General features: G+C 33.8%; 1 protein-coding gene across 1 annotated transcript; it reads left to right on the forward strand.

Moving 5' to 3' along the window:
- The first annotated feature begins 1532 nt into the window (after positions 1-1532).
- CMT2 (chromomethylase 2) lies at positions 1533-14622 on the forward strand. The gene is made up of 22 exons (XM_085737634.1): positions 1533-1851; positions 3511-3924; positions 4142-4176; positions 4293-4395; positions 5978-6082; positions 6174-6293; positions 6441-6534; positions 6969-7171; positions 7279-7344; positions 7428-7670; positions 8595-8653; positions 8734-8800; positions 8889-9218; positions 11290-11358; positions 11440-11526; positions 11743-11830; positions 12176-12294; positions 12376-12480; positions 13057-13100; positions 13188-13257; positions 13331-13434; positions 13773-14622. The coding sequence occupies exons 1-22, from the start codon at positions 1612-1614 to the stop codon at positions 14380-14382; spliced, it is 3375 nt and encodes a 1124-aa protein (XP_085593760.1). The 5' UTR covers positions 1533-1611; the 3' UTR covers positions 14383-14622.
- Positions 14623-14997: the final 375 nt, after the last annotated feature.

A 14997-nucleotide genomic window follows, 5' to 3' on the forward strand; every position in this document is an offset into this window, starting at 1 on the left:
TGCAATCAGTACATTGGAAATTTAAAACTTCGACATTTTTAAAGAATAATTACTTAATTTAAAATGCTTAAAGAGTGCCTCGGGCCACTCGTTAACAAAACCCTTATTTTTATAGAACTTTTTTTATTTTTTATACTTTATTTAAATTGAACTTATATTGTTCAATTGTTGTACCAAAAAAAATCAACTTATAGGGATATTTGTGTCCATAAATAACACCAATGTCATTGTGTGGGCCATTGGTTTTTGGGCGGGAATATTTCGGTGCAACTTTACCTTATACTCACTTTGAATTTTTTTCTTTTGTATATTGTATATACTAAAAAAAAAATTCAGGAAAAGTCGAAAGAAGCCCTAAGTGGTGGTAAAAACAGAAAGTAAAAATGAGTCAGTGATAACCACCTCCGTCCATCCAATCCAAACTGAAAGTACTTGTTGTTTTTTTGGTACTGTGTTGTTTACTTTGATTAGATTAGAGAGGAGTGCTACGGTCAGCTGCTCAAGCACTCTCTCATAACCACTCTATCTTTGATTGGGCCAAGTCATCCATATTTTAAACTGTTTTCTTGGCTACCGGTTCTTTACCTGCACTTTAATATTTTTATTTTTATTTTATTTTATTTCATTTTGTCATCCATCTAGATCAAGCATATAGAGAAGTCAGCAGCTATTGAAGGGCGTTCTTCCCCATCTAACCGCCACCGTCAACCATTTTCCTAATTAAACCACCATTAACGAAGCACAAAATCTCAGCCTTTAATCCTCCATAAACCTTCTCCTACCCACATGCATTCAGAACCAGCACCTCCAAATACCACAACCCACTGCACCAAAACATCATAATATTCTCCTTTCATTCATTAGAGCTACTGAAGGATACAATTGATTGACATATGTAAGATTCAAGCAAATTTTATCTTGTTGGGTGTGTAGTTTATTTTGCAGAAGCGATAAAGATGGAAAGAGAGAACAATTTTTCAAAAACTTAATTAAGCCATTTTTTAATATATAAAAAACCCATTTTTAAGTTGATGTGTTTGGTTTGGTTTGTTAAGATCTGGAAATTGGTAGTTGTATTTGAGCAGGAGGTTGTTTTGGCCTTGGAAGTTTGTGGGTTCATAGCAGTCATGAGGAAGAAGGATGGGCGTGTTTTTTTCTTCCCAGATTAGATAAAATAAAAATAAATTTGTGAGTGTGTGTAAACCAGCAGAACCGGTTAGCAGGTAATTGGTTTAAAAAAATTAATGATGTGGACCAATAGTTGAGAGAGTGGTTAAGAGAGAGTGTAAGAGAGATTGACAATAGCATTCCTCTTAGATTAGATTAGATTCGCAGTGAAACTAAAATCTACCAAACACTTTCTTTGTTTGTTTCCTTTTCACCTCACAAAAATTACATTTCCCAACGCAACACAAGTTACACAACACATTGATTACTAAATTCACTTCACACTCTGAAACGGTCAACACAAAAAAAGCAAAACCCGCTTCTAACCTCTCCAATATTTAGATCCCCAAAATTACAGTTTCAAAACACACACTCTCTCTCTCTCTCTCTCTTCGAAAATTCTACCTAACCGATCCAATTATCAACTTCTCCGCCGCCGTCGCAATGACGGAGGAATCGCCGCCGGAGGTGATTCAAGCAGAGCATGCAGACGAGTCCCAGCGATCTCCGGTGGTGAAATCGGCTCCTTCCGATGTAATTGACGGCAATGTACATTCTAACGGAAAATCTGGAAGGAAGAAAGGTAGGGTTTCTGAGATGAAATTGTCGGAGGAGAATCGACGACGGTCACCGAGATTATCAGGCGATTCCGACGGAAGAGGCTCTTCTTCTTGTTCTGTTAAGGTGTGTGTTACTCAATTCTCTTTCTCGCTCTCTTCTTTGTTACATTTAATTTTTTGTTTGACCATAATTATCTTCATTCTTTTAATTTTTACAGTTTTATTATTTTCTATAACATTGATTCTTTAGTTTAAGAAAGAATTATGTCTTGAAAATTTGTAAAAGAAAAAAAAAAAAAGATTATGACTTTTTTTTGGTGCAATTTTTTGACTGAAGAATTATGACTTGAAATTTGTTAAAATATTTTTGGAAATGTAGTAATTAATTACAAGTTACGTCATAGAGAGATTTAGTTGGATAATTATATTTTTTTGACCAAAAATTTGATAATTATGTTAAAGTTGGATAATTATTTTTTTTTTTTACCAAAATTTTGATAATTATGTTAAAATGGACAATTTATTTTTAAATAAAAATTATTTTTCGGATTTTATTTGATTTTATTTTTGGTCAAGGAAAAAAAAACAATTTTTTACTATAAACGTTTTTATATCAGTTTTGTTTCCATTTTTTGCAAAATGTTCTCTCTTTTTTTTTTGTATTTAATTAGGTTCACCGCTTAGATATTTATGGAAATATTTCTAAAGTAAGAAAAATGCTAATTCTGTCAGAAAAGAAAGAAGGAAAAATGCTAATCAGTAGAAGCAGTTAAGGAAACCAATATGGTAATATTCTTTTGAAATGTGTGTATTAACTTTTTAAAGTTTACAAATTGTTAATATTTTTAATAAAAAGTTTCTATATTTTTGTTTTGAAAACTTTTTAATGTGTGTATTTGTTTTGAACCTAATAATAATAATATAACATTGTGACATTGTTATGATATGGTTCCATCTCTATAAAATTTCATCACATTAGTGCGTAGTTATTAAACTCTATAAATCTATCGCCTAAACTAGATTAAACTCTATAATCTATTAATGGATATTTACTTGTGAAAAAATTAACTGATACAAAATGGAGTTGTAGCGGGAAAAAATAGATCTTTACAAGAAATTGATAATTTAAAGATCTATTTTTTTCCCTCTACAACTCCATTTTGTGGCAGCTCCTCTAAAAAAAATTAAACTCTATAATTTATTAATGGATAATTTATCATCAAATAAAATATAAATATTGTGATCAAATATCAAGCTTATTAAACTCTATAATTTTATGTTAAAAAAAAAACTCTATAATTCATTACAAAAAAAATTTCAAACTTATTTCTATAAATTAAGTTGCTTCCCCAAGCCATGTACAACTTTAGTGTTATTGGTTGGTTCTAAAGAGCTCACCGGCGAAACTCACTCAAAACTAAGTGTTGAGAAATGGGGACATGCGGATACGAATTTGCGTCCTGACATATCAAATGTCCTTGCAACCTTTTACTAGCTGCGTTGTACTTAAGATACTTTATTATTATTATTATTATCATTACGATTATTGCTGCTTTTAAAGTGTATTTGATTCTTATCGTGGTGTTGCTATAGTTCATATGTCCTGACCTAAACTACTTTCGTTTTATTTTTGTCTGTGAATCTTATTTTTTACTATTATTATTATATGCAATAACACATTGGTACAATGTGCTGCATTGTTGACATACCTTTGATTGTTTTTTTCTTTCTTTTTATATTCCATGATAAGAAATTTCTGTCTACTGATTCTTGAATCATGCAGCTGCGAAGAACTCGATCTTCAAATGGGATTGAAAACACGCAATTAGTTTTTTCTCAAGGAAAAAGAACCCCAAAGGTAGTTCACGAAAAGAACAAAAAAAGAAAAGTGAATTCCATTTCCATTGAATTGTCCAATTCACCAGTGGAACAACATTCTCCTGAAGTTGACGATATAAACTGCTCAGCACTGTCTCTGGACGAAATCACATCCCCAACCTGGTTTGAAAATGGCGGAACAAATTCTGATTATTTTGCCTCGTCTGTGTTAAAAGGCAAGCCACCAAAAAAGAAGTTTAAATCATCTGCTTCTTTAACGAAAGGATGTATGTATGGGAGAAACATTCCTTCATTCATTGGTGATCCAATACCTGATGATGAAGCTCATAAAAAATGGGGATGGCGTTACGAATTGAAGGTTGTTGACCTGATTTTTTTAGTATGCTTTTCATGCCGTTGTATCTAAAATAAGCTTTGCCCAAAAAGAAAATATTAACCATTTCCATTTCCCATAACAAGTTGGCCAATGTTTGAGTTCTTCATTTTAAGAAATGAAAAGATCTGTTAGTTTCTTTGATTTCAGAAACATTGTATTCCGTATTCTTTTTATCTGATTTTTCTGTTGAAACTTGCAGGACAAACAATGTAATGATAAGGTGTTCATAATAAAGTAAGTAGCAACTTATTCATAAATTGAATTGTGGCGATTTCAATGCTCTTTCTCGGCTGATAAATTTTCTAATTTTTTTCACTCTATTTTTCTTTTTGACATTGCTGATATGATAGTGAGGATGAAGAAGACGAGACAATTATAAATGTTAAATGCCATTATGCCCAAGCTATCATTGGGAACTGCATTTTCACTGTTGGCGATTGTGCATCTATAAAAGTAAGTGCATAGTTCAGAAAACACTGTTTGTAGCTGTATGGAATACAAAGGATAAAGACATCTTAGCCTTACTTGTAATTCAGTTGATAGGTGTACTCGGTCATTTATTATCCATCCACTGAAAGACCGTGAAATAGTTAGATTTTCTGATTAATATATGAAAAATCTGACAATCTGGATTGCATTTATACTTTTTTTCAAGAGATTTTCTTCCCCGAAATGGACTATTTTCTGGAGTTCAAGAAGTATACTGAGGAGTTGACTTCTCTTTTAGCATGCCAATATATCAAATAGATGCTAACCCAGCAGAACAAACTCATAGCCTTGAGTTGGCTTTCTGGTCTTGATTTGAGGCATAAGGTTGTTCGGTCTCAGGTTTTGTCATAAATATAAGGGTCATTACGCATTGTAGTCTATCCGATTACAGTCTTCTCATCTCTTCCTTTCTTTCCACTCACTCTCTCTTTCTACTAATACTTTCGATAGTAACTCGGGAGGAATAGAAAATGGTCATTTTATTGTTATATTCTGCCAAGCTTAATTGGAAAACAGGCCCTTCGGTCAATGATACAAATCATCCGTCATGCGGCTTGCACATATTCATAATACATATTTTAACTCTTAGATTTTGGGCTAGGCCTAATCCAATCCCGAAAGTTAGCTCAAGAAATTAGGATTGTTGAAGCGGTATTTCGGTCATATCTCTAGTCGATGTGGGATCTCTTCACACTCCACTTCCACAACTAGACATCTAGAGTATGAACCAATTCGGATGGCCTAATAACAACACCCTTCATGCTTAGAACTAGACATTAGAATGCGTACAACTACAAATATGAGTTTTATGGACCCAGTACAATCTTACCCTTTGTGTTATGATCCCGCGATTTACTATCTTGACCCCCCTTCCTGATTCTATGTAGGGTCTCATTTTTAACTTCCTTGCCTACATGGCAATTCAGCTACTATTCAACTGCTATTTATGGCTGCTAAATCTGCTAGAGAAAAACTCTTCACACCTGCTTCTCATTCCACTATCGCCTGCTGCAGTACCGCTATTAACAACACAGATCTCCGCACTATCATTTGTCCTAGTCACTTTTTCTATAAAACATACCTTCTCTTTTTTCACTTTTGATATTTATTTTTGAAAATGGTGTGGACTAACTAGAGACTTTCACATCTAGTATTATACTTGTGCAAGTGATTTAACTAGCTGGGAGATGAAAGGGTCTAATACTCTATTTGATTCTTTCCAAAGGTTATGGATTCAAAATTTCATGGCATGATCAGTTCGAGTATTAGACCCTTTCATGGCATGATCTATTATTTTTCTCTCTCATTAAATCCATCAAAGCATACTGCTATGTGTTCATGTTCATCGACTTTATTACTAAGAGTGTATGCAGTGTCCTTAAAACTTGCTTGTGAGTATGGCCAGTTATATTAACCTTTCTACTGTCCTATGAAGAACTGGCAGAGTAATATATAGACGTCAGTGACATCCGTGTATGTCAAAATCTCGTGATTCTGTGAACACCATGAGAGATATTTATGCTTATATTCTATGTAATTCTTACAGGGTGAAGGAGAACAAAAACATATTGGCAAGATTGTTGAATTTTTCCTAACAACTGATAGCAAAAAGTATTTCCGAGTCCAATGGTTTTACAGAATTCAAGATACAGTGAGTACCGAGTATATCATGATATTTATTTAGTTATGTTGAAAATATATGTCATTGTAATTTATAACTATTACTTCCGATTTATTATCAGGTTGTCCAAGATGAAGGTGATTATCATGACAAGAGGCGTTTATTCTATTCATCAATAATGAATGATAATTTAATAGATTCCATAATAGAGAAAGTCAGTGTTAGATATAGAACACCTAAGGTATGATGGATATCTGTTAAGATGTTCTTTTCCCCGCTCATACTTTCATCTGATGAGGGACTGCTGTAGTGTCAATTTTGAGGTTTATATTTCTGTCTTTGTATGTAATAATTGCCAGTTCTTTTTTCTGGGTGTGACTTCTTGCAGGTTGGTCTGAAGTTGGCTTCTAATTTACCATCTGACTTCTATTATGATATGGAATATTGCGTTGATTACTCTACATTCCGTAAAATACCAACAGGTATGTCATGCGGGAGTTCAAGATGCTTTTGGTCTTCTTTTCTATACCAATTTTTTCTAGTTTATTCTATCACTAGATAGGGAAAAGGAAATGGGAGGTGGAAGTGCGTTGACACGGAAAAACAAGTGGTTTTGGAAATATGAAACAATTCTGTACATGTGCTTCTTGCAGCTGCTATGATTGTTTGGTGAACATAAAAATTCATTTTTTTTTGTAGTGATCACCAGTTTTAGCTAAAAAATCGTCTATTTTCCTGTCATATGATACACCTTTAAATTTTACCATTTCCTATGTGCTCAATATTAGCGTCCTTTAACAAAGTGCAATTTCAGTGATCATATAAAAAATGCAAGTTGAGATGCTCGGATTTAGTTCATCAATATGTCTTGTTTTGTTCAGACTTATATCTAAAAGATGTCTATATATTTGCTTAGATGATGCTGTTGAGATTAACAAGTTATCACATCCTGCTGTTCTTAAGAGTCACTCAACAGAGGCATCTACGATTACCAAGAGTCTGCCTAATCCTGAGTTGCACAGAACAGAACTAGCATTACTAGATCTTTATTCTGGCTGTGGTGGCATGTCAACTGGACTGTGCTTAGGTGCCAAAATATCATCAGTTAATCTTGTCACGGTATTATACATGGATTCCATAGTTGTACTGAAATTATTTGTATCTACTAATTACATTGAATATCATCTGTGATACACTGATCCACTAATTCTGGCTTCTTTGCTCAGAGATGGGCTGTTGATAGTAATAGATATGCAAGTAAAAGCTTAAAACTAAACCATCCAGAGACACATGTAAGTGCTGACTATCTTCTACAAATTTATTCAATGATAAATTTTCTGATTCCATATAATATTTATTGATTTCTATTGTATAGGTGAGAAATGAATCTGCAGAGGACTTTCTGCAACTATTGAAGGAGTGGGAGAAGCTATGCAAACGGTATAATGTTGGCGACACAAAAAATAAAATTCCATTACGGTCAAGGAACTCAGGAGGAAAGAAGCAAGTGAATTCTAAAGCTGATGATAGTTCTGACGATGATTTTGAAGTATCTAGGATTGTTGATATATGCTACGGTGATCCCAGTAAAACAGAGAAACATGGTCTATATTTGAAGGTAATAAATCTAATTTCGGTCAACTTTTGGCTATTTTTTTCCAAATAATTAAAACCTCAGTCATCTTGAAGTAGTATTGCAGATATGGTTGCTTGCATGTTTTTAGATAGGGTGATATTCATGTTTCATTAAGTGATTAGTATTTGTCATTGTTCCAAGTTCAGATATATTCTTTGATTATAAAATTATTTAATTAGAGGTTGACAACTGTGGGTTATAAAAAGGCACGCACGTTTGAAAAACTTTGTTTCCTGCCTTTATCGGTAAAAGAGAAACAAAAGAAAAATCAAGCGAGATTTAAACGAAGACGGTGTTATAAATTCATTTTAAAGACTAAACAAAATAAGCATGAGAACAATTTTGTCCACATTAAAAAAATGATGCGACTATACTTGTTTTGTGTAATTAAATGAGAAAATCTGTTTATGAATTGTTTGGTGGTGAGCACTAGGATTAAAGACCTTTGCACTATTAAATCTAAAGCCCAACCCTTTTGAGTATCCAGTCATTGCAATATCTTTTACGTGAATTTATTTATTTTTGTAATATTTTTTTATTAATAAATTGTGTTTTACTTCAATATTCTTAATTATAAATATGAGTGAAAGTTAGCATGCGATTTTTTTAACTTCTGTTTTTTGTTAATAACGGTGATGGAATAAAATGTTTTGGCATCTCTAAAATCAAACATTCTTTTTCCAAACTCAAATCCATTTTGTTTTTATAAATTTTAAGATAACATTCTCATAACATAAGGGACCAAGCAGATTTTATTAATGTTGAATAAATTTTAATGTTAGTGCTGCAGATTCTTGTACACCAGCCCGACACTTTAATGGCGAATCTTTTTAGTTTACTGTCTAATCTTCTAATCAATATGTTGCTCATTGAATCTCTGATAATGTTCATGCATCTCTTTTGTAGGTACACTGGAAGGGTTACGATGAAAGTGAAGATACATGGGAACCAATTGAAAACTTACGGTATATAGCTTGATTCTTTTCAATGATTGGTAATATTAACTATTTTTTGTGCGTCCATCCTTATTTATTTGTACCTGCAGCAATTGTAAGGAAAGCTTGCAGGAGTTTGTGAGAGAGGGCATACAATCAAAACTCTTGCCCCTTCCTGTAAGTAGTAATATTGATAGTGTAAATTTGATAAAATCTCGAGGATTTTTTGCATTTTAATTAGAATTGTTGCTTAAAATTGTTGCAGGGTGAAGTTGATGTTGTTTGTGGAGGTCCTCCTTGTCAAGGAATTAGTGGATATAATCGTTATAGAAACATGGAATCACCATTGGACGATGAAAGAAATCATCAGATAGTAGTTTTCATGGACATAGCGACATATCTGAAGCCTAAGTATGTTTTAATGGAGAATGTGGTTGACATATTGAGATTTGACAAGGGTTCACTCGGAAGATATGCTTTAGGTCGTCTGGTACACATGCATTACCAAGCAAGATTGGGAATTGTTGCAGCTGGCTGTTATGGTCTTCCACAATTTCGATTGCGTGTTTTCATGTGGGGGGCTCATCCTGATGAGGTATTAAGTAAACCTGATGAACATGGAAACAAAAACTAACATATCTCTATCTTTTACTGAAAAATATATTTGAAAGTTTATGCCTATGTTAATTGACCCAACTCTAAGGGAAGACAATATCTCTCTCCATCAATGCATTCAACAGCAGCCATTAATGCTTAATACAAAAAAAAAAAAAAAAAAAAAACAGCATCCATTAACTACTGTCATTTCTAACATTCATTATTGTACCTCAAGAATAGTAGCCAAAGTATTTTTCCAGTTGCTGAGGTGAGGTACATTAATCAAATGATGCAATTGTGTTCTATCAATAGATGTTCCATCAGTTTTAGGCATGATTCTACTGTCTCGTCATCAGTAGATGCCACTCTTTTTTCTTCTTTCTGATTAATACATTAATTCTTGATGTATGGTCCCACTCAACCAAGCCAACATTCTCATAACTTTATCACGTATCTAGTAATCAGTACCATACATCGTTGTTGGTCAACCCATACACAGTTTTTTTCCTTAACTCAAATCACGCCTTTCTATAAATAACACTACATATTCATCCATTTCACCACCTTGCTTGAATTTAATTTTTTAACTTCTATTTCTTTATCTCTGTGTCCAAGATACCTAAACTATGTGACATGTTGTATGCTATGAAGTTGAATTTTCACCTCCAAGAGAATGCTAGTTTGTATCCTGCTAAATTTTCATTTCATATATTTCATTTACCTATGTTATTCCAAGGTTTACACCCACAACTCTTGTTTACCATTTATTTCCTCTTCTGATACTTTCACTAAAACATATTTGCAAAAAGCATGTATTAAGGGTTTCTTGTTTCTCCACAAATTTTAATGCTGTGATCTTCTCTTCTGACCCTTCTAAGACCCACTACATTATTCTACCAAATTTACTCTACTATTATGCCTACCCAATTCATAGATAGCATATTTTTTACCAACCACTGATTAAAAACCGAAGTGTCCTTATCCCTGCCCTTTTCTCTCACCAGTTTGCGTTCATGTATGCACATGACAATAAATCCTCCTCCCAACCATGGTGTCAACTATTACCATTGATTTCAAGTGTGCAAAATATTCCAAGTTCGAAAGCCAAGTCTTAGGGAAGTAGTTTCTTTACCAAACTTATTGCCAAAAGTATGGAAACGCTTGCTTGTTTTTCACTAATCCTAGGCATTGATGCAGTTGACGAAAATGATGATGTATTTGAGATGTGCAACATACTACTTAAGGGTGACAGCCTAGAAATAGTATTAACAAAATCACATCATCTATCTATTTCATAAAGATTTCAGAACGTTTTACATTGGCTATCAACATTCTGATACAATTCATTCTCTTTTGTTTGGGATTGGGACTAGCTACATAAAATAACAGAGCTCAATATAGGCAGAGTTTTAATATGCATATTACGTTGTGGTGAGAGAGAAAATAGATCAATCATTTGCTTACTAGACCTGTTTATATAGAAATATCTAGGACACATAGCTGTCTAATACTACATATGTTTATATAGAAAATAGAAAATCATGAAGATGAACTAGACTATGATTCAACAAACATGAAATTGTTTTCTAGGAAAGTCTTCTACAAGTACACATCTGATCCCGCAAACTTCAGCCCAAACATAAATTTTGGACGTGTTATTTTCAACTGAAAATTTTTCTTTCATTGAGTAGCCGTCCAATCCCTGGAAACAGCCTCTTGTGTAAAAACAGGGTAAGGCTGCGTACAATACACCAAATGGTGGGACCCCTTCCCGGACCCTGCGTATGCGGGAGCTTCAGTGCACCGGGTTGCCCTTTGAGTAGCGTCCAATCATTTTCTACCAAGGGCATCAATTTTACTCATTCATCTAATTCCTTGTATTCATCAGATCAAATTCTTGTATGCAGTAAATTTCTTCATTTTGTTACTAAGAAACATATCAATTGCACTTGAACATTCATCTAATCACTTGTATTCAGCACATCAAATTTGTTTATGAAGTAAATTTCTTAAATTTCATGGGTCTAAAGAAATTGTTTTAATTTTCTACCTTTCTTATTTTCTTACAGGTTCTACCCCAATTTCCATTGCCATCACATGATGTTATTATGAGATACTGGCCTCCGCCTGAGTTTGAGGTATTAATCCTTACGCTTTTTTTCAAAATAATTTATCTGGAGTTCTCTCTATTTTTCACCAGCTTTGGCTTTTTTTGGCAGCGCAATACTGTTGCTTATGATGAGGAACAACAACGAGAAGTAGAGGAAGCTCTTGTAATTCAAGATGCCATCTCTGATCTTCCTCCTGTACCGACCTGCTTTTGCTTGATTTTTTATGTTTGGACAAGGCTTCTCTAAATTGAACTACTAAAGTTATATTCTCCCTTTTTTATTAAAAAAAGAAGTTATATTTATTAAATTCTGGGGTGAATACTCTCTTCTTACATTTGACACGATCTTAGAGAAGCCTTTTCCTTTGTTTACTAGTTTTTAATATGATTTTAACATAATTCAATATTGTAGGTCACAAACTTTGAAACTCGGGACGAAATGCCATACCAAAATCCTCCAGAAACAGAATTTCAAAGATATATACGATCAACTAAACATGGTAATAGTGCCTTCCCTTGAGTGCATAATTTGTAACTAATCATGAAATTGTATTTATATTTACTTCATAGTATTAATAAATACAGTTCGGTTACCTATGTTGCGACAAGTGGTTGTGTTGTGTCTTCCATCTATCTTTTATATTTGTATATCAAGGGATAAATACCAGCTGATTTTCTGGCACCTGTGCCGAGGATGTGTCCCATATGCTAGTTAATGGCCAGTTTTCCTTTGTTTTTCATCATATGCTGTCTGCAGTTCTCCTTTTTATTTTTAATGTATTCTAACAATAAATTATGGATCAAACATTGGCTCATCTTGTTTCCTTGTTATTCATTTTGAGTAGAGGTGACTGGATCCACATTAAATGGAGCAACAAAGAAAAAGCATATGTTATATGATCACAGACCCCTCTTTATGTCTGAAGATGACTACCTACGTGTTTGTCAAATTCCCAAACGGAAGGTTGTATTCTGGATTAAGTTCATGTATTGCATTTGCATTTGCGCCATTCGTTGAACAACCTTTAATTTAGTATTACTGCAGGGAGCAAATTTCCGTGATCTTCCTGGAATTGTTGTAGGATCTGACAATGTGGTTAGGCCACATCCAACAGAGAAAATTCCATTGCTACCATCTGGAAAGAGATTGGTAAATCTTTATATTGCTTTCATTGCATATTAAGACTGAATAAATATTCTTCGAATTTGGACTAGAACTAACTTAACACCACAAAAGCAACCTATAAGGTAAGGACAACCCCAGCCTTATAAGGACTACTTTGTCCATATCTCTAATCGACGTGGGATCTCAACCAGCCTTTATTGTGGTGCTAGATTTTGTGCCAACTGCTGCAGCCAATCTGTGAAGGATGGCAGTGTCATGGCGGAAATTGTTGCTTAAAATAGTGGATTTTTGGTCTTTCGCCATTCGTAATTGATAGTAGTTATCTCATCACCCCCCCTCACATCCAAGACTAGACATCCAGAGTGTGGACTAATACAGGTGGAATAACAGAGAACTTGGCACAAAAACATAATGTTGTAACAACAACGACAACAACAATAATAATGATTATATATTACTATTAAGATATTGCCAAGATGATTATATATTCCTATAATTAAGGGATCTTGATTGTAATCTTTTGAATGGGAGGTTATCTATTTAGGTTCATGCTTAAAACGGCACTTAGTTAAGTTATTTACCTACTTTATTTGGTCTCAGGTCCCAGATTACTGCTTCACTTATGAACAGGGGAGGTCCAAGAGGTGATTTTTTCAGTTCTATAGTCTGTATGGTGATTTTTCTTGCTTTACATTCAAATACTTTTGATCTAAATTTGCACATTTATGTAGGCCATTTGGACGATTGTGGTGGGATGAAACGGTTCCTACCGCACTAACCAGCCCAAGTTGTCATAACCAGGTCCTGTCGCGGTCTTCAATTCGTTTACAGTAGTCACATAAAGTTGGTAACTTATAGATTCAAACTCTTGTAGGTAGTAATACATCCAGAGCAGGATCGAATCCTCACCGTACGAGAATTTGCCAGGCTGCAAGGATTTCATGATTATTATAGATTTTGTGGGTCTGTGAAAGAAAGGTATAAAAACATTATTTAATGAATATAAATAGGTTTAAAAATGTTTTTTTTCCTACTATCATACCGAATTTTGATTGTAGACCCTCTAAAATTTGGGTTTTGGTTTTTGTCCCTGTTTTGTAAAAGTGATACCTTTTGTTGTCCACCATAGTTACATGATTCTGATTTGTTTGATACATCAACACCCAATGTAATTATGATAAAGACAGGATCAAAAGTATTTTTTAGATAGTTAAAAAACATGGGACAGAAACTGAAATTGATTTTAGAGGGACTGTATTCAAAATGCAGTTGACTGTTGTATTCCTTATTTTTTTTTCTTATGATATTATTTGCAGGTACCGTCAAATTGGAAATGCAGTTGCTGTACCTGTTTCGCGAGCTTTAGGATATGCCCTAGGAATTGCACATAGAAAGCTTGGTAGTAATGAACATCATATGACCCTCCCACCCAAGTTCTCTCTTTCCAATTATGTTCAATTATCAAGTAATCATGTCGGCGACACGACCTTTTTTGAGTCGAAGGATGTTGTCAGTGCTGCTGTTCTTGAGCCAAAAGATGTTGGCGACACCACTATTCTTGAGTCGAAAGATGTTGGCGATACTGCCATTTTTGAGTCGAAAGATGTTTGTGAAACCACCATTCTTGAGCCAAAAGATGTTGGCGACACCACTATTCTTGAGTCGAAAGATGTCGGCGATACTGCCATTTTTGAGTCGAAAGATGTTTGTGAAATCGCCATTCTTGAGTCGACAGATGTTTGTGGAACTGCCATTTCTGAGTCGAAAAATGTTGGCGACACCATTATTCTTGAGTCGAAAGATGTCGGCGATACCACCCTTTTTGAGTCGAAAGATGTTGGCGATGTTAACACTCATGAGTTGAAAGATGTTTGTGAAACTGCCATTCTTGAGTCGACAGATGTTTGTGAAACTGCCATTTTTTAGTTGAAAAATGTTGGCGACACCAACTAGCAGAACATTCTTCATCCTGTTATTTTCCATTGATTTCATGAAAAGTGGAATTGACATCTGATTTTCTTGCTGAGCAATTTTTTAATCCTGTAGACACGCCTCAGCCACTCTCCATTTAATTTAAATGTATAATCTCATTTATTTGTACAACTCCTGTGTTACTATGTAACTTATTTAAGATGTAATATCATATCTAATATTTGTTTTACAATATATCTAACTCTAATAAGTACTTGAATTTTCGTTGGAAGTGAAAATTCTTTCCCTGCCTAATTTCATGCGTGTAAACATTCAAAATTTATTATGCACGTGCATGTAAATGTCAATTGTTGTGCTTTTGAATGATAAATGCAGGTAATTAGTTGTTAAATTAGTTTTTCTTATTTATCGGAGTTTGAACCAAACCAAGACTTCTAACTTTTTATCCTCTAACTCAAACCATATCCAACCCCAACTTATAGTGACTTTATAGATAAAAACTATATTTATTTTGTAAGGTTGTAGATAAAAACTACCAAATCAACATTTGTTATAGTTTCTTGTTTTTAGCATGCATTAGTAAAACAAAAACTGTACACCAAAAAAAAT

Source organism: Medicago sativa, chromosome 8, assembly GCF_051527215.1.
Source record: "Medicago sativa cultivar Bolivia chromosome 8, Bolivia_mono, whole genome shotgun sequence".
NCBI classification, from domain to species: Eukaryota; Viridiplantae; Streptophyta; class Magnoliopsida; order Fabales; family Fabaceae; genus Medicago; species Medicago sativa.